This window comes from Gallinula chloropus (genome assembly GCF_964237585.1).
Source record: "Gallinula chloropus genome assembly, chromosome: 2".
Classification (NCBI taxonomy): domain Eukaryota; kingdom Metazoa; phylum Chordata; class Aves; order Gruiformes; family Rallidae; genus Gallinula; species Gallinula chloropus.
The window spans coordinates 156,658,338-156,682,130 of record NC_140086.1 but is presented as its reverse complement, the minus strand read 5'-3'; the positions used below and the strand labels follow the sequence as shown (position 1 = coordinate 156,682,130).

The 23,793-nt window shown below is 42.6% G+C and overlaps 1 protein-coding gene across 3 annotated transcripts in view; it reads right to left on the bottom strand.

Moving 5' to 3' along the window:
- Nucleotides 1-23,793, bottom strand: part of PRKAG2 (protein kinase AMP-activated non-catalytic subunit gamma 2) — a 224,098-nt gene that overhangs the window by 40,616 nt on the left and 159,689 nt on the right. For all 3 annotated transcript variants that reach the window (XM_084260542.1, XM_084260543.1, XM_084260544.1), the window contains one exon: nucleotides 9,752-9,845. In XM_084260542.1, the coding sequence (XP_084116668.1) occupies nucleotides 9,752-9,845 (94 nt within the window). The remainder of the gene's footprint in view (nucleotides 1-9,751; nucleotides 9,846-23,793) is intronic.

Below are 23,793 nucleotides of genomic sequence, written 5' to 3'. Positions count from 1 at the left end.
ACCAAAGAAAAAACAACCTGAGTTAAAGTTATTGATGCATTCCAGAAGCTGGTTAGAACAAAGCAACCTTAGGACACTCTACAGTCTCCTTCCTTAAAGGTCCTTAACGTGGAACAAAACAAGTGTCTGCATCTGCATAAGCACATCCTGCTTTAGCGAAGAACAAAAAAGGCTATTGGTTCCCAAGAACACTTGAAAAGATCCACTTTTCTGGTTTTGAACCTGAAATATCTCCACTGCTTCAAACTTCAGAAGTAGCTAAGGCTTGTAAAAGAAAACTAAGAGGTAGCTGTTGGATACAATGAAAGATTCAGATGGTGTTTTCAATCTTCCTTGTATCCAGAGCACGCTTCAAAATTCTTCACTGAATTTTGTTTCTTATTTTTTTATTTAGTAAGCCCTGGTAAATGGGCTGAGAAGCTAACACCTCTCCACTGGCAGTGTGGATAAGCAATCAATCTTGTGAGTTTTGAGACAGACCAAAAAAAAAAAAAAAGCAATGAGCAGTTTAAGAGACTTCACATTCCACAGCTAATCATAGTAACTCTGAAGTTCCTTGTCCAGGCAGGCAGAGAAATATATTTGTTTACAAGCAAGAGCTGCCTTCTTTAGGGACTAACCAGTAAACAGTATCAGAAAGCCAACTGAATACTTGTGAAACAGCCCACTATCACTTAAATCAACTTTTGATCGAAGTTAAAGATTTGTACTTTGAGGAAAGCTACATCACCACAGTTTTATGAGCAAAGGTAGCAACCTCAGCCTGCAACGTAATAATGCTTCTGAGAGTTTCACCACAATAAAGACTAAGTTGAACATGTTTTAGAAAATTCTTCTGGTCAAGATCTTCCCTTGACAACAAGCACTATGATTCTTCCCTAAGCATCCCAAACAAAGATCTAATTTAAGATGTCGCCTGTCTGGAATGTGGGCATGCTCTTCAAGATTGCAAGACACAGGCTGTAAAACAAAAGAAACTGAGACTGGTGTGTTATGCCTCTGAATATTGCTATCAGGAACCATACACTGGAGAGCTGAATTCAAGGAAGGATTAAGTTATGTGAATAATAAAAGAATAAAACAGTCTTTATCCTGAGTATCTATACTGGAATACTGATAAACGATTTGAACTTCTGCTATTTCTTTAAAGCAAGCATCCTACAGACACAGTTTGAACACACTTTACAAAAGAGATAGCAACTTTAATCTTTCAGGAATTAGTTGAAGATCATACCTAAACAAGCAGCTTAACCAAAGTATTATTCACAAGACAAGCATTTTCAAAATGAGTACACAGTATCTTCACAAGGCTCTAATCTTTAGGAGATCTTCCACTGAAGACCAACAATCTAAACTCAAAGCATCATTTACACAATGCTTTAAGGAAGAAATAAATGTTTAGGCTTAACTATTAAGGACTTTGAACTGTGTTTGCTGAAGAAACAGTTTTGTCTAATAAACTGTTGGTCTGAAATCCTGAATGACTACTTAAAATATCTTGACTCAAAGCTTTTAATAATTCAGTATTTACATTTTTATTTCTCCCCAGTGTTCCCTTACACATTTCTTTGCCCTCCCTACTTAGGCATGCCAACATTTTCTAAGTATCTATTATTGCTATGTCTAATTACAATTTCCAAATCAGTATGCAGAGATTAATAGATTATGAGGCATTCTGTTTCAATACACCACTTAAGAGATTTACCTAATGGTAAGTGTAGCTTGAAGCTATACAGAGAGAACTGGCAGTTTCCTAACTAAAGTAGGGGAGAGCAAACACAGACTCAATACAGTGTGTTCACATACAGTTTTCTGGAACCTAGTTTAGAAGTTTCTAATGTTGATCCATTCTCTATACCACAAATTGAAACTTCACCTAAAGGTGATGATCTTCCTCTGAACTCACACGATGTCCACACAGAGCACCCCTGGGTTTTTGTTTTTTAAAGTAACTAACTCAAAAATACTAGGCAATTCAAGCAAGACTATGGCAGGAGAGATACATACAACTGCTTGTGTAGAGCAAAGCAAGGCAGTTACCTTCTGCACTATGGCATTCAGAGTCTTCCACTAAAGACACAGTCCCTTTCAGTGAGTGATCCCTCTCCATCCACAAGTGATTCAAAGCATTAGAAGTCTTTCCTACAAGCTCACACCTATAGTAACCATGCTAGAAGTTAGAACACTGTTTCAAAGCTTATACAGGAAGTTTATATCCATTTGCTCTTCTGCCAATGTTAGTCTTTGGTTTATTTTCCTCCTTAGTGGTTACCCCCTTCCCACCCCTTACAGGATGTTTTCATACATACAGTGTTATCACATCCCTTCTTGTCTTTCCTTTGACTAACCTGAATGAGCAGAGCCTGTTAGTTTCCTCCTTTAATGCAAATTTAATATACCTGGTCTCATCACTGAACATTTTCTATGCCTACCCCACTTTGCTCCCTGCTCCAGCACCTCAGATACATACTTTCTCCGTGTCTTTGTGTCAGTAGAAATTCATCAGGGATAAAAACCAGAACTTACAGAAAGCAGTGCTGATGTAGGTGACCTGACTTAACGGCTTCACAAAGCCCTGTGAAGATCCTTGCTTAAGTTATTGAAAATGCCATACACATTACAAAGAGTCCTATCTGAAAGGACAGTCGCATCTGTTGCAGATGATTAGTAAGCAGAAACATCTCATGATTATTCAGCAAAAGCTAAATTGAGCCAAATTACTGCAAATGTTCTGCTATCATTTTTGTCACATTGGTATTACTTCAGTTTAAACCAAGTCACCTTCACTAAGTACTCAGTCCCATCACAAGGCACTAAGTTTTCCCAGAGCATTGACTTGACTACGACTCCCAAACTTAACAGTCAAGGATATCAAATTACCAAGACAATAGTATTATTTCATCTATACTGTCCTCCAGTGCCATACACATGCAGGGAGAGGTCTGTCAGACACAACATTGCAGACCACCACCTAGGATGTTTCCTGATTCTACAGTCACCCTACTCCATCCTGGTAATGCTCAGCAAAGCAGTCGCTGGCAACTAACAGCATCTTGGAGTCATCTATCAGGCAACACTGATACTATCACATCTTCTACATCCATCATCACTCATTCACCCAACACTGTAAACTCAGGGACACTAAATTAGGGGGTTTTCAGGACGCTTGCAAGTTGAAATTGTACTGTCCAAAGCTTTCACCTTTGTGTTGAGCAGTTGTTTACCAACCACAACAGCCCACTACCAAGCCAAAGAGCTTTTGCATCAAGAAAGTTCCTGGTTGTCTTAACATTCCTCCTAAGTAGCTGCTGGCCAATAATGTCTTTCACTTGGAAGACAATGTTTTCAATCATGCAGGTGCAATACCACCCAGCCACAATCAGCCCCAACACTTCCTGTAAAACTGTTTTCAGTAGCTTGCAGCTTTGCCAAAGCAATTACATGGATTCCCTGCCATGGTAAGCATTTTTCTAGTTTTCCATGGCCAGAATGGTTTCACTGTTTCCAAGAACAAGTTAGGGAAAATAAATGTTTTGACCATGTTAAAGTCTTATGAAAGCTTTTCCATGAAGAAGCTCCTGCATCCCCCAAGAGCCAAAGTAGAGTTTAGAGCATGGCCTGTATAACAGGGATGTGTTGTTTGCTGTACTAGAACATCACTTCCCAGACTGATAAGGCTTAAAAAGTTTCACCTCCTCAGAATGACTACATGCTTTAGCTGCTGTGGCTATTTCCTAGTCAAGACACACTGAGGCTTTCCTCACTCTAAGACTCAGCACCATTTTAGGACTAAGAGAGTCGTTTCTTATGTAGGAGGACAGTAGTTAGGGCTACTTGGAGACAGCAAGCACTGGGCTGACGAAAACCACATGGAACAGTTTCCCATGGTAAGAGATGCATGTGCATTGCTTCAACAGTCTTCATCTAAGAACAAGACTCCCAATAGCTTTTTTTGCACTGCTTAATAGTTCTATACCTTCAGTTACCTATAATTTTACGTATAATTTTCATCTTTCAACTCTGAAGATGGAAATTTCCAGTAAGGAAAAAAATAAAAAAATATATGATGCTACAGAATCACAAGGTTGTAAAAGACCTTTAAGATCACTGAGTCCCAACCATACACATCCTATCTCTAAATAACCATACACAACCATATCTCTAAATACCTCATCTAGCCATCTTTTAAACACACCCAGGGATAGGGACTCAACCTCCTTCCTGGGCAGCCTGTTCCAGGCCCTGACAACTCTTTCGGTGAAGAATTTTTTCGTAACATCTAATCTGACCCTGCCCTGGTGCAGCTTTCTGACATTTCCCCTTGTCCCATCTCCTGTCACCTGGCTGAAGAGACCATCGCTCACATCTCTACAGCCTCCTGTCAGGTAGTTGTAGGCAGTGATAAGGTCTCCCCTCAGCCTCCTCTTCTCCAGGCTAAACACCCCCAGCTCCCTCAGCCGCTCCTCATAGGATCTGCCCTCCAGCCCCTTCACCAGCCTGGCTGCCCTCCTCTGGACTTGTTCAAGGACCACAATGTCCTTCTTATGGTGAGGAGCCCAGAACTGGACCCAGCACTCGAGGTGTGGCCTCACCAATGCCGAGTACAGGAGCACAATCACCTCCCCAGACCTACTGATCACACTATTTCTGATACAAGCTATTTGGTTAACTATATAGCTTGTAACATATGTTACTATATAGTAAACTAGTGGACAAAGGACACAAGGTTGCCTGGGACAGCAGGGCACTTAATAATTTCTTGCATAAACTAACAAAGCTGAACACTTGAACACTCCAAATATGTTATTCTTTAACAGTTCTCAAAAGTATATCACAGGAAAGCCCAGCATCCCCTTGATAGTCTTTCTTGTGAGGGGACAGAAAACACAAGCCGAGTAGATTCAGTGGAGTAAGTGGCTGTCTATATTTTCAGATGCAAGTGTTCAGTAATGCTTCAGATCAGACAGCCACTACAAAGAGCACTAAGTTTTTTTAGAATCTCCTATTGTGCCTTTTATATTATACCATGATGTGATTAAAGCAAGAAAAGAAAGTAACCCTAAATGGCTAAGACCACATGAAGTCTATTATAGCAGTTACCATTTCTGCTCTATGAATTTCTCGCTGTGTCCACTTAGGATTTTAATCTGCTGTGGAAAAGTTCATGTCAAACATCCCCTATCACCATGGACCCCAATATCTCAGAGTACATCTTGTGGGCAAAATGCTGTTTCTGTACTCCACACAGATCAGCTTTAGCCACCACCTAATGAATGTTTATTAGAAATAAATTACAGTTGCAAAAGAACGCCTTAACTTCACTATCTCCTAAACTGAGCACTTGATCTTTCAGTCTTAAGGATTAAACAAAATCTAGCATGCAATTAATGTGCATTTTATTACAAATGTCTTTAACTATTTTTCAGCCCAGAGTGACATCTGTTTTCATACCTTGATTCAGATGTTCAGTTAACTGCAGGAGGCTAGCAGACAGGAAGAGCTCAGTAAGAAACAACTTTGAGTAAGAAACAATAAGAAAGTCTGCAGAGCAGGGAAGGAATGACCCCAGACACAACGATTAGTTAAGAGGAGATGCAATTACTGGTGAAAGTCTATTACAGGAGACAGTCAGAAATGAGCACGTGACAGACAAGCTGGAGGATACAGGAAGAGCACGATGAAGACCAGAGCATTACTAGGAGAGATGTCACTTTAATGCAAACTGTTTATTAAGTAACTGTCTAAACGCTGCTTTGTGCAACAGTCCAGAGTAGTAGAGCATTCAAGAGCTAGCACATCGGTCCCATGATGCTGATGCTACAATCACCGCACAGTCTTTGCAGAACTCTTTTTTCCAGACTAGGAATTGAGCAGAGATACAGGAGAACCCTGCAATTAACTCTGCAGAAAACACCCCAGAAAGACTCCCTGAATTAGCAGATGCTATAGAAAGTAGTATGTTCTGCTTTCAGTAGCTACTACTTTATTACTCAAACTGAGCAAATGGAAGAGATTAGCATGGATGAAAGCCAACACTGCCACAAAACTAGTTTCCAAAATAACATACTAAAACTACACCAATTAAATCAATACAACTGACAGGCATGCATTTGCTACTCATTTGCTACTCTAATCCAGGTTCTCTCACAGCACAGGTAGCTGTTGGAACACAACAGCTTCTGAAATTGCAGCCTAACAAATGCAGGCTAGAGTAAGTGCAAGCTGTTAACGCTAAAACCCTTTTTCATATTAGATCTTCAGAATAATTTCTCCTTGCTCTTTTCCAAGCTCATTATATCCTCTATAAAATAAACCCCAAAACTACTCTTGATATTGATCAGAGACAAGAACAACATTAATTACAGAAACACAACTGCACAAACACTAGAGCTGAATAAGCAAACCCACACCATCTACGAAAGCAACCGGTTTTTGCTCATTTATATATGTTCATTGGGCATCTCTCCACATAGGAAACATATTCAGGCTACAATGAGAAAGCTCCACACCCATCAACAGGTAGCTTTTATACTTTTTGAGGAGACATAGGCAGGTAATTCCCATCCAAGGAATACTGAGTGGGGTAATTTCGGAATATTTTACTTTAGAGCATCCTTCAGTTAAAGAGAGACTCTGGACTCAAGTAAAACATTCTGCTTTATTGCTGTTAGGAAAAAAAGAAAAAAGAAAAGTCCTTTAGGGAGTCCTAAACAAAATAAACACCCACTAGCCTATCCAGTTCTTCTCTGTGCACATAATCAGCCTACAGCTCACCCTATTTCAACTGTAGCACTGTGGATGCTGTTTAACAGCATCTCACTGAGGTTCACTCTGACACGTCACAGAGGAGCATTATCAAGGTGATACTAGACAGAACTAGTGACCAATCAGTAGTAAGTTGCACTGATCAGAGAATCCAGCCAGATATATGAGGACATTTTAAACCAAGAAGATGACCAGCACTTCTGCAACAATATTGTGTCTAATACCACCCATGCTCATTATGTACAAAACAACTTATATACATTCTTTGTATAGAATGCAAAATATTGCTCTTCAGTTGGCAGTATCACTTTACTTAGAAATCACATCATCATGCTAGACTATTATTTGACTATAAATCTTTCTAGTACCATTTTTTCAACTAAATGAATGCCTTCTGTGCTTTCAAGTTCTCATTTGTATAATCTCTGAGGAAAACGACAAACAAAAATTCATTTCATCATTCTGGATGGCATTCAGCACAGACACTGAGCCTCATTTTTCAGCTCTTTATTGAGCTCTGTTTCAAGAGAAGTGCAGCACAATGTGACATTTGCAACTGTTGATGGATACAGAAACTAGAAAGCTAGCAAAAGGAAATACTCAAAAGCAGAGGCAGTCAGAAAAGAGGTTTCAAAACAAGTTTCAAATTTCTCACTTAACTCAGTTTTAGCTATCAGTGAACACACAAAGTTTGACAAGATATCATCAGTTACAGCATGGCTACTACCACTTAATGAAATCTTATCAGGATTTCAAAGAAATTTCTTCACTTCTGAGCACTTACTACTTGCCAGCCAACAAAAACAACAAAGCGAACACCATCAGATGTCATTTTACCCACCTCCAATATTAGCAGAAATAAAACCACAGCAACTAGTGCACAAAAGTAGGTCATAAAACACGTACTGCAACTAAGCTACTGCATTTCCATCTGCATCTCAATTTTCTATGATTCTTCTTCTATAGGTCTCCATATATAGAAGCATTCTGGAGAGTACGTTTCAGTGTGACAGTCATATTCTTTATTTTACTTACACCTAACCTTCTGAATACAGCACTCTATAGCCTTTCCACTTAGCTTTTAAATTAGGTATAAAACTAGAGTTTCAATCAAGCCTGAAAGGCTAGTAAGGGGACAGCTTACTTTCTAAAGTCCCATAGTACTTTAAACTGGTCACAGGTTTGCTATGGGACATTATTTCCTGACAGATCCCTGAACTGCTCTCACACGCCCAGCTCGAGTACTCACAGACAAAGCCTTATTTTTAAAGCTAAAAGAATTGAGAGACAGAGCAAAACAAAAGCCTGAAAAACAGGAAACTAAATTTTAGAAGTTACTAAACTTTCTGAAAGACACCAGTTATTTTGCTGAAGAGTTTTAGAAGACAAATACAGAGATTCAGCCTAATCAAGTAACTCCAACTACTACTATGAGACAATGTTAAAATTACAAATGCTCTCCAAACTGAGAGGAGTTATATTTTTTAACCTAGACATCCTTTTCAGATACCTAAATTTCAAAGATGTTTAAAACAGCTTTTAAAATGGCTCAATTATTAGTGATTCAGCAAGTTTTAGGCTCTCCTATGTAGTGCTAACAAGCTTTATGCCAAAAGAAAGGCTTAAGTCAGTAACTTCCTAACTCTCCATAACCATAAAATGAAGGCCTAACTAAAAATAGTTAAACAGCATGAGGGGAAAAAAGCTTCAAGTTAGCAACAAATCCCTCACACCAAATATTCATGTTTAATCATGTTCAGGATTCACAAAGGCACAAGTATTCCATTGCAATTCAAACTCTTGTCTGGACTCTTAAAGAAAAGCTTAAAGAATCCAATTGTTAAGAACTCCCTTTTCTCCAACAGAGCAGCTTAAAATAAAAGGTGTTACTTTTTCAGTCCAGTCCCACAACTGCAGAACGCAGGCTTTAGTAACCAAGAAGCTGGCTTGTTAGCATACTGGCTTAGGTATTTTTCACAGAATGACTCAGCCTGCTATTTTCAAAGTTTTCCTTAAATATTTGTCCTACATTTTACAATAACAGTTACCAACTACAAAGAAAAAAACCCAACCTAAACAACCCCGCATCCCATGAAGTCTTCGCCAGTTTAGAGCCCCGAGCATAGAGATTAGCTATGCGTCCACATTTGCATCCACTAATCTAATCCTTTGTGAAAATGAAAGCTCAAGATATTCAATACGGATCTTTCAGAGGTAAGGGAATGCTTTGTGCAAGTTGGAGGAAAAAAAAAACCCTCCAACAACATTCGTGCTTCTCCACCGCACAGTTCAGTGCTCGCAAGAGAGAAAAACTTGCCAGGAGCTCCCCTATCAAGAACAGCACACTGGTAAAACTACAGCTCTCAATAGGACAGCGAAGAAGGGCGTAAGAGAGCAGCCACAAAAGGAAAATGTAGTTTACAGCTGTCCGCTTTAAACAGATGTACGCGTATCCATAAGGAGTAGGGGGGAAAAAAAGCTTTCCATCATCCACCTCACTCGCAAAGCCTATATTTGGTATCGCAGACGTATTCGAGGAGAAGGAGCGTTTCAGAGGGAGGAGGAGGAGGGGATGCCGTGAAGGTTGCCTTCCCTTCGGTGCCGGGGACCCCGGCTGCCTGGAACCGCAGATGGAAAGGGCGCACCGCCAGAGCGGCCGGGCCGGCGCAGGCATGTGCTGCCATCAGCTACAGCGGCGTGCGAGTCCGGCCGCGGCCGCAGCCCCGGCGGCAGCTACCGGGACAAAAGCTCCGCACAAGGATCGGGCCGGGAGGGGGGGAAGGTTGCGACCCGCCCTGCAAGGACACGGCCGGCGCAGGCGGCGGCACCGCGGGCCGGGGCAGCGCCCCGCGGGCATGGCGCTACCCCCTCCCCGGGGCGGGCTCCTCGTCAGGGGATACCCCGCTCCCTTCCCTCTGCCCAGACCCTGCTGGGTGCGTGGGTGTCCACCGACCCGCCCCCGGGTCCCCTCCCCTTGAATCTTTACCTTCATCTTCGAGCTCTAGTTTCTCCAGCATCCCTTCGGAGGCGGCCGGGAGCTGAGAGGGAGCCGGAGCCGCCGCTGCCGCCGCCGCCGCCGCCTGCGGGAGGGAAGAGAGGAGAATGAGATGAGCATCCAGGCGCGGACTCACCGGCCCCGCGGCGGCATCGGAACGGCCCGGCGCGGCGGAGGGGAGTGGCGGTACTGAGGGGGCGGCTGGCGCGGTTCCCGCCGAGCGCTGATGGGAGGGAAGGCGGGACGGCGCTGAGGCCGGGCGGCGGCGGCGGCTGCCCCTCGGCCTCCCACACACGCACGGCTCGGTGTGCGCTGCCGCTTACACACACCCCGCACACACTGAGGGGGGAGGAACCGAGACTCGCCCTTCCTCCCCCCTTCGCGGCGGCTGCGCCCAGCCCATTAACCCTGCGGGCCCCGGGCTCGCCGCAGCCGAGCCTCCGAGAGGCGCCGCCTCTCCCCCGTACGGAGGGAGCGGCCCTTGGCGGCCGTTAGCCGCACGGGGGAAGAGGGACGCCCCTTCGCAGGACAGCACTTCCCGCCCCCCCCCCTCCCCGCCGCCTCTCCCCCGTCCCCCCCTCCCCGAGTGGAGGGATTGGTACGTTCCGTTTTGCTGCAGTCAAGCCCGTTGGGCAGCGGCGGGAGGGGAAGGTAACTACCACTTCCGCGCGCAAAAGGGAGGGGAGAGAGAAAGCGCTTTGGCGTCCCGACAGCTCTGACAAACCAACTGCCTTTGGCAGCCTGCTCAGCTGTTCGCCTGGCTGCTTTGGGCTAGAGCGGTGCAAGAGCAGGCGAAGGGGGATGAGGCAAGCCCTCCTCTCCCCCCGCGAGGCAGGGTTGGTATGGTCCCGCGCGTTCACCTGCAAGGCAGCGACGGGGAAGCCGACACCTCCACTGCCCTTCGGCGGGGGGGGGGGGGGAGGGGGAGGGGGGTGAGTGCTCAGGGGGTTTCCCCCGTGTGTGACAGGGAGCTCCCGCACTGCACCGAGCCGCCATGCCGGGGTACCCGCTGAGGGACCGCACACGCTCGTTCTCATTTAAAAACGCTCGAGAAGTACAGCTCAGGATTACGCCCGAATGTTGGCGTCTTCCATGTAAATCCCGCGTCTCTGTCAGAGCTGGTCGCTAACCCGCGGGGCAGTCCGCTGAGGAGGAGGGGGGGGGGGGGGGGGGGGGGAGGCGGTGAGCCCTCCTCACAGCCCGCTTCAGCTCAGCCAGAAGCCGGGGGGGGCTTTACCCAGGGATTAGTGAGTGAAATTCTAGTGTACACTGTGCAGTAGACCAGGCTAGATGTTCCTACTTTAAAACTCAAACCGTTGCTGTCACCACAGACCATTTCAGATCTGTTTCAGCTGCCCCGGGCAGGAGGTGGCACGACAGCCTGAGGTGGCATGACAACCTGAGCTTGCCCTCAAGCACCTGAGCGCATTGTGCTGTCCGCCCCTAACTCCAGTGTGTGAAGGATGGAATTTACACCATGCAAAGCTTCTGCCTGCCAAGAATGGGATTTGCTGCACCCAGCTTCACAAGTCTGCGCCTCAGCCTGTACGCCAGGCTACAACAGAATCAGTGGAATTAAGGAAATAATTGAAATACGTAATTTAGATTTATTTAGGCAGTGGGATGTGGTAGGCTATAAGCTAGGCTTCCTTAGCTATAATTAATAGGTTGATGGTGTTCAAGGCCAGGTTGGATGGGGCCCTGGGCAGCCTTGTGTAGATCCAGGCCTGGAGGTTGGTGGCCCTGCCTGTGGCAGGGGGGTTGGAGCTCTATGATCCTTGGGGTCCCTTCCAACCCAGACCAGTCTATGATTCTATGATTGTATTTAGGAAGCCCAGCAGGACTAGTTCAGCTATGGGTGCTGTAGAGGTGGATAAACTGATTACTTCTTTGGCTATGGCAGCAGATCTTGTGGACAGACAGACATGCATGTGTTGTGCTCCAAAGGAGTCACGGCAGCCATTAGAGAACATTAAAATCTATTGGTCCCGAAGGAGAGGCTCAAGCTTCAAATGTTCAGCAAGTCCTTCAAGGGGGGAAGGTTGAATAGTTCTGGGGTAGCACAGTAATGTGCACACACCATAGGAAAGCATGAATGATAATTAGAGCTATGATGGGAGGAGAGCACCAAAACTGATAGGAAAACAGAAAACTCAGGTTGTCATTTCTCAAATCAAGAGAAGTTTCAAGCAAGGAAAGCAAGTTTCACCCGCTGGTGACAGCTTCTTTCTCTGAAGCTGCCTCTTTCTAGGCACACTTCTAGGGTAGGCAAGGAAATTAACAGTATTTGGTTCTTCTTTACTGTGAAGACCCTTTGAAATAAAATCCTAAAATACTTCATTCCTAGTTGTATTTTCAGAAGTCTTCTAGGATTTCAATAGATACTTTTAACTGACCAGACACAGAAGATACAAAAGCATTTCATATTAATTTGTAATATTTTCAGCCTACTAATTAAAGTGCTTTGGAAGCTTTTAATTATCTCTGGGACCCATCTTTGAATGCTCTAAATAATTTATGTTCCTTATCATGTACCTTGATATTGATAAGAGTTTTTAACCACTCCTGCTAATCAAAAGAAGAGTAGAATAAGATGATGTATCTGATTGGAAAGAATTCTCATGATTTTGTCTCTCTTTTTTAAAACAAGTTTTTACTCCCCACAGTTATCTGGTAAGCACCAGCCATCAGAACATACAACTCTGAGGTTGTTGGTAGCTGGAAGGGGCACTGAATCTTTAAAGCTGCATTGCATTTCACCTGCTGCAAAACATGGATATGTTTATAAATCAGTTAAGCCTATTTCATGCGATGAGCTACACTGCACCATGAGCCTCAGAGCTTACTGCAAGATCAGGGTTTTACAGTGACAGCATCTACATCCAGAGTACTCTGAGAAACTCAAGATAATGTAAAGACAGTAATTTAATATATATACCAGGGATTTGTAATGGAAAGTTGCAACATCCATACTGCTCAAAAAAACCCTAAGGAAACATAGAACTAAAGACTGAAACTCCATCCCTCAGTCTGCCTGCAGCCTCACCATTCATCTAAACCAATTTTGGAACAAGCTGCTGATCATGGTGTTCATGTTGCCCCTCGCTTTGCATTCTGGCTCCTTTTGGCTGGTAGGCAACACAGTGAGTCAGAACAGGAAACTGATGCAGCTGAAAACCAAACGGAGCAAAAGAAAAGATTGGGTTTTATCCAGATCAGTTCCTGATCCAACTCACTGTGCAGTTGTATCAGTTAGCAGTAGCACACAGAGTGCCAAGGGCAGGAGTGACAGTGGGACCACACCTTCTGGAAACAACCCACTCTTAAATCAGCTTAAAATCAGTGGTGAGAACACCGATTTGTTGAGAACTACTACAGCATGAGACAAATTAGCAGGTATTTTTAGCAGTCTTAGGTATTGCTTCTCTACAAACTCTGCCTGCCATTTTACAAAAGGATTACTGGGTAAAGATAGGGAAAAGCTCTTTCAGAGGATCTATAATTCCCACCAAGATGATATATAGTGCAACATTTCAAAATCTGATTACTGTGACTATTTGTTCTACTGCCACAGGAGGTTTCTATTAACTATAGTCAATGGATTTGTCTAGCTTATGGTTTAAGTTTTTGCTATCAGAGTATGTCAGGTAACTAACTCATTTTAACTGAGATAAGATACCCAATGCAGTATATACTTTGTATACTGAATGCTGCTAAGCAAACTAAATTTTATATATAAAAGTTTAGAAGAGAAATGCATGCAAAACCCAAACTGCCTGAATATGTTTCTTTTTTTCTGCCAGGTTTCAGTTTGTTTTTTACAGATACATTACTTACACCAAAACCCACGGACTTAAACATAACCTTAATCCAACAGTGCCAGCAGTCTTTGTAGAGGCAAAGTAAAAAGACCTCAAGGTTGATGTGACAGCAAAAGTCATAAAAAGGTGGATGTAAACAGAAGAGGTTTTAGGACTTCTGGGAAGTTAATTTTAATAGGTAACTGCTTACTTTGCCTCTGCCTGTTTTCTGTAGGTTTCTAGGGTAAAGGGAGTGACTCATCTCTGCAGAAGTAAAATAATTCCTGTAAATTATATATGCACTTACAATTAATATGTTAAAACCTATCTGATAATCTAGGTGTCCTTTTTGTTCTATGTCCTATTGAAGGAATCCTATTATTGTCATAAGAACATGCTAAGTATTGAAGTTGTCTGCATGGTTCAAGGATGTGGACAGCAATTAACATCAGTAGAAGATTATTTTGGATGTAGTTTCCTGCCATCTTGCCTCTCCTTGAATTAGCAGGAATGCATCTACTGGGGTAGGGATGTATCAGTGGCAGTCAGGAGACCAGCTACACAAAAATGCTTTGAACCACACCTGTGTAGCTTTTCATACTGAATGATTTACCCTAGGCTGCTGCTTCTGCAGCCAGCGGAGAAACAAACATTTCTAGGACATTGTTCACATGGCCTAGTTTAGACAGCTACTTAGGGGAAAATTATTTGCTGTTGCTGTACTGACTGGATCCCTACATCTCCATTTGGTCAGGCTCATTCTGCTTAGCACAGCTATCTGAGAAGTGGGAGGAGGAAGCTGAGAAACTATATTACTCAGTGTAACTTTGATTCCAAGATGGATAAGAAAACAAATACACCCATTTTAAGTAGTTAGAAGAAAGAAAGATCATCAGTAACAGCCACCATATATAAACAATGCCAAGCCTATCTCTGTCACTTTAATAACAGGCTAGAAGTCTTGTGGTAAGCAGTTGCAGCAGGAGTTAACAGGACTTTTGACACTATCTTGCATGACACACAGGTAAGCCAGACAGTCTAGATGAAACAACTGCTAAAGGTCACAACAATATTCACAAGGAAGGTACTAAAATTCCTTTATCTAACTGGGAAGGTTTAAGAAAGGGTCCCATAGAAGTCTGTTCTAGTATCATTCAGTGTTTTCACTATGGCTTGATGAAGGAGTAAGGAATAACCTGATTGCATTTCAAATGACTCCATGGTAAGAGACGCTGCTGCTCTTTTAGGGATAGCCTTAGAACTTCAAATAATCTTGAGAATTGCTGCAATGCTTTGAAAAAACAGGATGCACTTTGATATGGGTAAGTAAAGCGCGTTGCACAATAATCAAATGCAAAAATAAAATGAGAAAGGATTGGCTTGCAGCAGTCAGATTCTTGGGAAAAAAATCACTCTATCTACAAATGTGTTATAGGTAAGACATAGAGAATCTGTTCTACACATTCCCTGGTTAGATACCAGCTGGGATATTGCATTCAGTTTGGGGCATTTAATTTGAAAATGAATGAAAATATTCTAAAGGAAAACAACAACAGTGTTCTAGGAGTTTGGAACCAATGACTTGTAAAGAAGGGCTTGAAAACCTCCCAGTTTCTTAGTCTAGGGGGAAAAAAAAGAAAAAAAAAAAAAAGAGCACCAAAGGAAAACACAGTAACAGTCTCCAAACATGATGTGGTTTTGCAAGAAGGAAAGTGATAAACTATCTTCTGGGTCCACTGGTTATATCGGATAAGAAATTATCTACTTAGCCTTTAGCAAGGAAGTCTTAGGTTGGACTTTAGGAGAACTTTTAAATGCAACAACAGTAAAGCACCGGAAGGAACCCGTAAAATCTCTGGCAGGGGAGGAGTTTAGCAACAGGTTAGGAAAAAAAATAATGTTGGGAATTGTTTACATATAGTTGATTGTGCTGTGGAGGAAAACGAATTTTTAATGTCCTTTCCAGGCTTACTTTCCTTTGTGTGTATTTTGTCCAATCTTCAGAAAAAATACATTTAATCTTAATTCAATGATAATTCAGTGAGAAATCCTTAGATATATGTTCTGTACAAAAACAAGTTTCTGAGCAATCTAATACAAATATAAATTTGCTTTGCCCGCCCCCCCCAACCAAGTAGCCTTAATTCTAAATTACAAAAAATCTAAAGCAAATACTGTTGAATAATAATAAAGATTAGGTATGAGTCTCTGATAACTGAGTGGGAGTAGAAAGAACCTAAAAAAAGAAATGCTGCTGCAAATCACAATCTGTGTGGAACAGATGTATTGAAGCGTTGCAACCTAATTATTACCTGTGCTGTATTTAGAAATGGGCATTTCCTGGTAAATTCAAGGCTGTCTGTCTCAAAACTTTCCCTTACTTTTTGACTCTTCCTTTCATGAAGGCTCAGTACCGATATGGTAGGGGTGCCACCAGCACAGTAGCTGAGCACCAAAACTGAATGCCCTTCGAAGTGTTTCAGAAGAAAGAAACCAAACCAACCTGCTTACCTTATAAAACCTAATGGATTGAAGAGCAACAAGAAGGAATTCCCATCTAAATGCAAATCGAGGCAAACCATTTTGAATGCAAGAGTAAACTACAAACGGTAATTTTCCCACCATTTGCTAGAGCTCCTTACTACAATTACAGTTCTATACAACTCAAGTAGTTAACAGCTCTTCTGATGAGCTGTCAATGAACAACTTAGAGTTTTTCCAAATGTATGTCACAGATATGCTTATTCTGTTGCAATGTTTGTGCAAAATTAATTTCAAACATTGCTTATTTTTGTTTTCATTTAGTCTGGTTCATGAAGTGGAAAAAGACAGAAATTATCAGGGAAAAAAGGTTTCATCTGCTGGTTAAACTGTAAATTTAACTCCTCCTTTCTTTCTGTTGGAGTATGAAAACTGAAGCCAGTGGTTTAGGACAGTTGTGAACTCGAGAATCACAGAATCACAGAACTGTAGGGGTTGGAAGGGACCTCCAGAGATCATCGGGTCCAACCCCCCTGCCAAAGCAGGTTCCCTAGGACAGGTCGCACAGGGAGGCATCCAGATGGGTCTTGAATATCTCCAGAGAAGGAGACTCCACACCTCCCTGGGCAGCCTGTCCCAGGGCTCTGTCACCCTCACTGTGAAAAAGTTCTTCCGCATGTTGGTGTGGAACTTCCTGTGCTCCAACTTGCAGCCATTGCCCCTTGACCTGTCTTCACAGAGCACTGAAAAGGGGCTGGCTAATTCCCCCTGCATTCCATGCTTAAGATACTTATAGACATTAATTAGATCCCCTCTCAGTCTTCTCTTCTCAAGACTGAACAGCCCTAGCTTATTCAGCCTCTCCATAAAGGGGAGATGCTCCAGGCCCTTAATCATCTCTGTAGCCCTTCCTTGGACTCTCTCCAGGAAATCCCTATCCTTTTTATACCAGGGAGCCCAGACCTGGACCCAATACTCCAGTTGGGGCCTGACCAGGGCAGAGTAGAGGGGGAGGATCACCTCCTTTGACCTGCTGGCCACATTCCTCCTGATACACCCCAGGATCCCATTGGCTCTCAATCAGTGAGGCTCAGATCCCATCTTGGATCCCTTCTGTATGTAAAAATGCTTAACTGCATGGTGAAAAGGCTGGTTGTGGGATGCCAGTCCCAGGCTCTGCCAAGTGGTTAGAGAACATGGTCAGTCCCAGTGAAGAGCTCTGGGCCTGGCCCTGATACAAAGCCCTCCTTACCTCAAAAAGCTTGGTGTGAACAGAGTAGCTGTGCAGGAACTGGAGTTTCTACCGTTTATTCTAAGGATGTCTCACACAAAATAACTGGGCTCAGGTTTTTTCTCCCTGTCCCTCTGTACCTGGAAGGAATGCAATTAAATTTGCTCTAGTCTTAAAAGGCTTTTGAAGTATATGCTGTAATTCTGTCAGCATGTAGCACATACAAAATGAAGGTGGTGACAACTCATGAGATTGCAAGTTGTTTAGAACACAGGAACCAAATGCCATAACAAAACCTGGCAGAGAGAATGCACTCTGGGGCAGCATTGTGTGTTCTCCACTGGCTCTTTACTGGTGCCGTTTGATGCTCTGTCACTAACTGCATGGCCCTCAATGGATTTGTGGCACAGCTGTCCTGCAACAGGTGTGAAAGTGATGGAGCAAGAGCCTATATTCTGCATATCCTTTTAATACTCTGTGGTGAGGTTAAAGGTGGCTGGGATGGTTTCATTTCAAAGCAGCTCAAACAGGGTTTGCCATTAGATAAGACCTATACCCAGAAAGGATTTTTTTCCTTCATCCCAGTATCATCAGAATATGAATTGCCCAGCGGTCCTAAGCAGGAGCCTTTTGACACAGAATACAGATCAACTACCTACTGCTTTTACATTTCAGAACCAGTAACTACCCTCCCACTGCAGGCATCCTCCCACTTAACAGAAGCCGTAATACTAATTACTTTATTACTTTACAGTTACATATTAGTGATAAGCAGTCACAGTTGGGGATCTTTAATAGGTTAAATGGATAACATAAATGGAACAACAACCAAATTTAGCCAAATTCTTAAAAAAAAATAGGAGTGCATTCGGTAGCAGGAAAGATGATGCAATGGACACCTCACATTTCTACAAGGTCTTCGCTGCAATTACAGTACTGACTGTTGAAATCTGTTTATGCTGAAGACACAGGAACTGAATGTGCAGTGTGATTTCAGTTTTGGTGGATAGCCTTTCCTAAGTATTTCTGTATGGAAATGAACTTGCAGTTTAATCCCAGTGAGTTCCGTCACTGATTTAATTGAGAAAGAGGAGATAGATTTACAAAACATGCTTTGATCTAACACCAGAAACAATAAACCTATCTTACACCTGATCAGTGTCCAGCAGCATCTCACTTTGAGAAAAAAAATGGTAGCAGTGACGAAGAGTTAAGTACTTCTGAAAAATAAACTTCAGAAGAAGTAAAAGACCAAAAAGAATAGTCTAGAGCCCCAACTAAATTCTTACAGAGAAGAGGCAGGATTTGTTTACATAACCTCTAATCTCTAGCTCCGTGTCTGGTCCTGTATCACTCTGCATCTCAGAATAGGGCAGAGTTTTGAGTAAAGAGTATCAGGAGCATCCTCTACATAAGCCTTTGAATCCAGTTTTCAATCCTCTGATTACTCATGTAGAATATAGGTGGAGTCCAAATTAATATTACCAGCATAACACGTTATTAATCAAACAATTTAACTTGTGTCCTTTTGAACACAAAGTTCAAAAAAGGGAAGTACTTGTGAGGAGTTAATCTGAGTTTAAGAATATTGTTGTTACAAGCATGCTATCTGATTCTGCAAACACAGGGATGCCACTTCATGTTTTAATTTATTCCAGAGTTTTCAAGTGTTCTTGTCTTAAATGTTTGTTATCCTATTAACTCAAAAAGATACCCTTTATCTCTTTTCACACATATGCTTGAGTGCTCCTTAGTCTCTCAAATAGGACCTACCTCGTATCACACTGAGGGACATAGTTGAGGGCAAGAGGAAATTATTGCTGGAGAGCTGTAGTAAGCAGGTAATACACATGATTATAGTAGATATTTTGTTGTGAGAAACACGTTTTAAAAATCCAGGGAAGAACAGATTAAGGTAGTTACAACGGTAAAAAAACACTTAAGGATCCACTAATTTAAAGTGAATGGAAATGAAGAGCAAACAGCCCACGTTCACATGGGTCTTCATTCACTGGCATGAATACCGGATTATTTGTGTTAGTTAAAGTTAAGCACTCACTTAAGTACTTTAGCTGGATTGAGGCCAGAGTACTGATGAGTAATCTGCAGAACAGAGGCTACTAAGAATAACACATATTTAACAAAAATACTCAGAGCCAAATCTGATTTAAATAAACACGTTTACTATACACCATTTCACTTTCTTCACTTCAGTGTTGTATTTCAAAGCCTCCATCATGGATAGTGACTTCACTGTGCAAACATTACACCAGGTTTCAATGATGCTGTTTTTTAAACTTAAAACGAAACACCTTTTCCCTAACGAAGCCTGAAGTTAACTGATGCCACACTTCAGGCTTCAGTAAACTCCTCAAAATTCTAGTAACCTATTAGTAGCTGACCGTTAAAATGTAATTTTCTTGATCATCAGCAGTTATGAAAGGCTGGAAGCAGATCTGTTGAGCCAGCCTGATGTAGGTTGGAAATACAAAGGTGATTTACTGAAAAATGGACACAACCTGCAGCTCAGAGCTGAATCACCCACAATCTCCACAAAACTTCTTCAAGAAATTTACATAAACCCGGACTGAAGAAATAATTCACTATGGCATGAGCTTCAGTGAGAAGCAAGCTAACTGTGGAGCAATGAGCTGTGCTATAGGTGGCCACTTTCTGCAGAGCTTATTCTGACTGAGCGTCTTGATATGCACTAGCACTCCAGAAGGAGTATTTGAAAGCTATCTTGAAGAGGCAGGCAAAGATAAAGAAGTACTTTTCAGTGCAGTTCTAGCAGGACATTAAACACCTGAGAAGAACTATCTCATAGCACTCAGAGGCTGCTTGTTGGCATTGGATTTCAAGCCCATCCAGCAGCTGGCAAACTCTAGCTGTGTCACCAGTGGCCCTGCTAAAGCTTATGAACTCTGTTACCATAGCATCATAGAATGTGTTCGGTTGGAAGCAACCTTTAAGGGTCATTTAATCCAACCCCCCTGCACTGACCAGGGACACTTTTAACTAAACCACATTGCTCAGAGCTTCATCAAGCCTGACCTTGAACCTGACCCCAGGGATGGGGCCGCCACCACCTCCGTGGGCAACTTGTGCCTGTGTCTCATCATCCTCATAGTAAGAACTTTTTCCTAATGTCTAATCTAAACCTGCCCTGCTCAAGTTTAAAACCATTGCCCCATGTCCTATCACTACAGTCCCTCCCCAACTTTCCCATAGGTCCCCTCCAGGTACTGGCAGGCTGCTGTAAGGTCTCCTCTGAACCTTCTCCAGGCTGAACAACCCCAACTCTCTCAGTCTGTTATCTCAGAGTAACTACTATTACACATAGACAAACCAATATATTAATAAACTTCCTTCAATGCAGAGCCTATGGTTGACCTGTAATCTCCAAATAAATTAATTTTCAGTGAAAAGATGGTTTTCAGATGGCACTGAATCTGTGTAGCTTGAGGAACCTGACTCTCTTCCTGAATTACTTCCAGATCTACATTTGTGTGCTGCTGCTTTTTTATCATAATGCACAAAAGAAATGTGCAATGACAGCAATATGCAATGGATATCTTCCTTCTGTCATGCATGCTTTCCCTCCTGGCAGCCTCTTAACTGTATCCTTCCATCAGTTCAGGTACGCTATGGCTGAAACCAGATCATCCTCTGTACTGGTTCTGTGGTTTGACACCATCTGGAAGGACTGAGGCAAGGACTGTGCAAAGCCAGAAGCATATCAAATGTCTGAGATAAATGTTTAATGACTACAAACAATATCTTAAAGAGACATGGAAATACTGCTAAGCCTTTTCCTGTGTTCCAGGAACCAGAATTGAAAAAACAAATGTAGTTCCATGCTAAGGACCAGTGTTATACCTCCAGCAAACCTGCCACCATGGTCCTCTTACTGCAGAGTCTGTGGACAAGCACATATGAACATGCATTTATGGGCAGTGGATGCTTGTAGTGTGGATGTGGTGAACACAGGGGTCACAAGCACATATGCTTATATACAGATTCAGTCTGTAGTTCAACGTCCACAAAGAGCTGAAATTCTTTCTTGACATGCTTCCTTAGGGCTTTTTGTTGTAGCTTATCACAGGCTCTCAAAATAGTCTTGCATTCAATATTCAACAGCCTGCGTGAGGAGGATTCTGCATTAGCACACAGTGGTACCTCCTAGTTGACAGTGGTATGAGAACAGACTGAATTGTCATTACAAGGTAAGGCAGTAGTTGAGTCATAAGAAAATTTAGCCTTTCTGAAGTAACTAGGAAAAATGACACTAATTTCAGTAGAGTCAGGTTTACATTTTCTTTACTGTACATTAAATTGTGTATAAGCCCTATGGAGATGCCTCCTAGCCTCTGAAGTATACTCAAGTGACAAACTGGAAATTCAGTGTCAGTTTAACTTGAGTGCAAAAAAACCCAAAAGCAGTTGAATATGAAATTAAATAAAGCAGTTGGTAGTTTGAGATTGAAGTGGATGTTTCCGCCAAACTGGTTGTATATCAAAGTTAATCATCTTGTGAGATGAGGAGCATCATCTTTCCCAATGAAGAGTTCTGAGGGCTTTGGACTGTTGTGCCAGGGACAGTATGTGTGCCAGTGAAAGTGCCCGTGGAGGAGTAATGGCAGCGCAGGAGGGAAACTGCTGCCGGGCGGGCGATCCCAAGAGCACTCTAACCTTGGCATTGGAGTTTCAGCTGGCTTGTCCTTAGGAGATGCCCAAGTAAAGCCTTGTGAGGGACAGCATGGGACATTCCTAAAAGAAGGGGAGCTTGTTTGGCTTTGACATTTCAGGGGTTGTTATATTCATTTTTAGTTTGTTTAGACGATATTTTAGGCTCTTGGGAAAGGCACACTGAGTTTGGAATAGATGCTTGGCTACGGATGCCTAGAAAAACAGTTAGGTTTTTATTTAAGGTCGTTAACAGGCTTAGGTAGACATTACATTGATTCATGGTTGTAAAGAAATGTCATGGCCTGTTGTGGTAAAAATGAGCAAGTCTGCATTACAGTGCACAACATAAGTTTTGGGCCTGTGTGTATATAAACTGATCCTTCGGTCATGTACAGGACAGAATGTCCTACGGTAATTCTTTGAAAATTACCAGTTCTTGAGAATGCCTGAACTGTCTTACAAGAAACTGTGAAATAAACATAGAACTCAGACAAGCAGCCTGCTTTACAGTGATCTTCTGTGTACATTTTGGTGTGCTCTGAAAATGTTAGCTTCCTATACACAATTACTGGCTGCAGTGTAAAAGCCTGTTGCTACAAACTTGAAATGCAACACATGCTATCTATGGTAAGCTTATCTTAAGCCACTCGTAACTCCTGTTCCAGAAATATCTGAGTTCTGTAGAACCTTTTTGTGTATTTATCATCATAACATCTCTTTGACTTACCGAAATACTACCCCTTTTTTTTTAATAAGTGGGAAACTGAGGCACTGGGAGACTGAGTGAGTTTGAGTCACACAATTGATCTCTGCTAGGGCAGATGGCAGCAGCCAGCTCTCTCTGCCCTACCTACTGGCACTATATATTTCTCCTTTCTGAACTATTGTTTTCCTTAAAAATTCTGCAACTGAAATGCTCCTTGAATTCCAAGATTTCTTCTTGTAAAACAACACCACCCAAATGCCAAAGGCCATGAGGAAATGAAGCAGGGTTGAGGAAACGATCCTTTTCTGCAACAAGTAACTGCTGTACCATAAAATCTGGGATGATGGAAGAAACTACTTGGTGACCAGTTTGTATCATACCCCTTTTGTACCAAAGCAGTGCTCAGTGGCAGCCTGCTGTCTCTTTCTGAAGAGATATTCCAGGAAAGCAAGCTGCACACTCTCCATGGACACTGCTCCTTGCAGCACTCCCTGAGAAATCTTTGGCAGCACCCTGTCCCTGAGTGCAGCAGGTCTGGTGGGATGCACTCTGTGCGGTCGTTCCCAGCATGCTTAAGGCAGAGGGGCCGGACAGGAATCTGTCTTCTTCTTTCATAAGCTTTTTATTCATCAGTAGCTGTTTCCATTTATCTGAGGAGCTGGATCCTGAGGTCCTACACACCATGAATGTTTCCAAGTAAGTACAGTCCCAACACCCAAAGCCTGAAAGACCAAACACACAACAGCAGGCAGATAGCAATCTCGCAGCTGCTGCTCTGCCTGCCACCCAGTGATCAGCTAGTTTCTATTGTCCCAGGAGCTCTCTTCTCTTCTGACCCTCAAGCTCTTTCCCTCAGTCTGTTCTGAACCTTTCATGTTTTCCATCCCGTCTGTCCATCAGCTTCCTTTCTCATCTTCAGTGCTAGTACTGAGTACAGTTTTGACTTAGTAGACGATAAAAATTGTAGAAAGACCCTAATCCAGCCAACTGACAAGGCATGCCTGTACCTTTAAGTGCTGTAGTACTGTTGACTCCAACTGGACTACCAACATACTTAAAATTAACCACACATTTAAGTGCTTTCCTGGATCAAGGCCATCATCATATTGACATGAACCAAAACAAA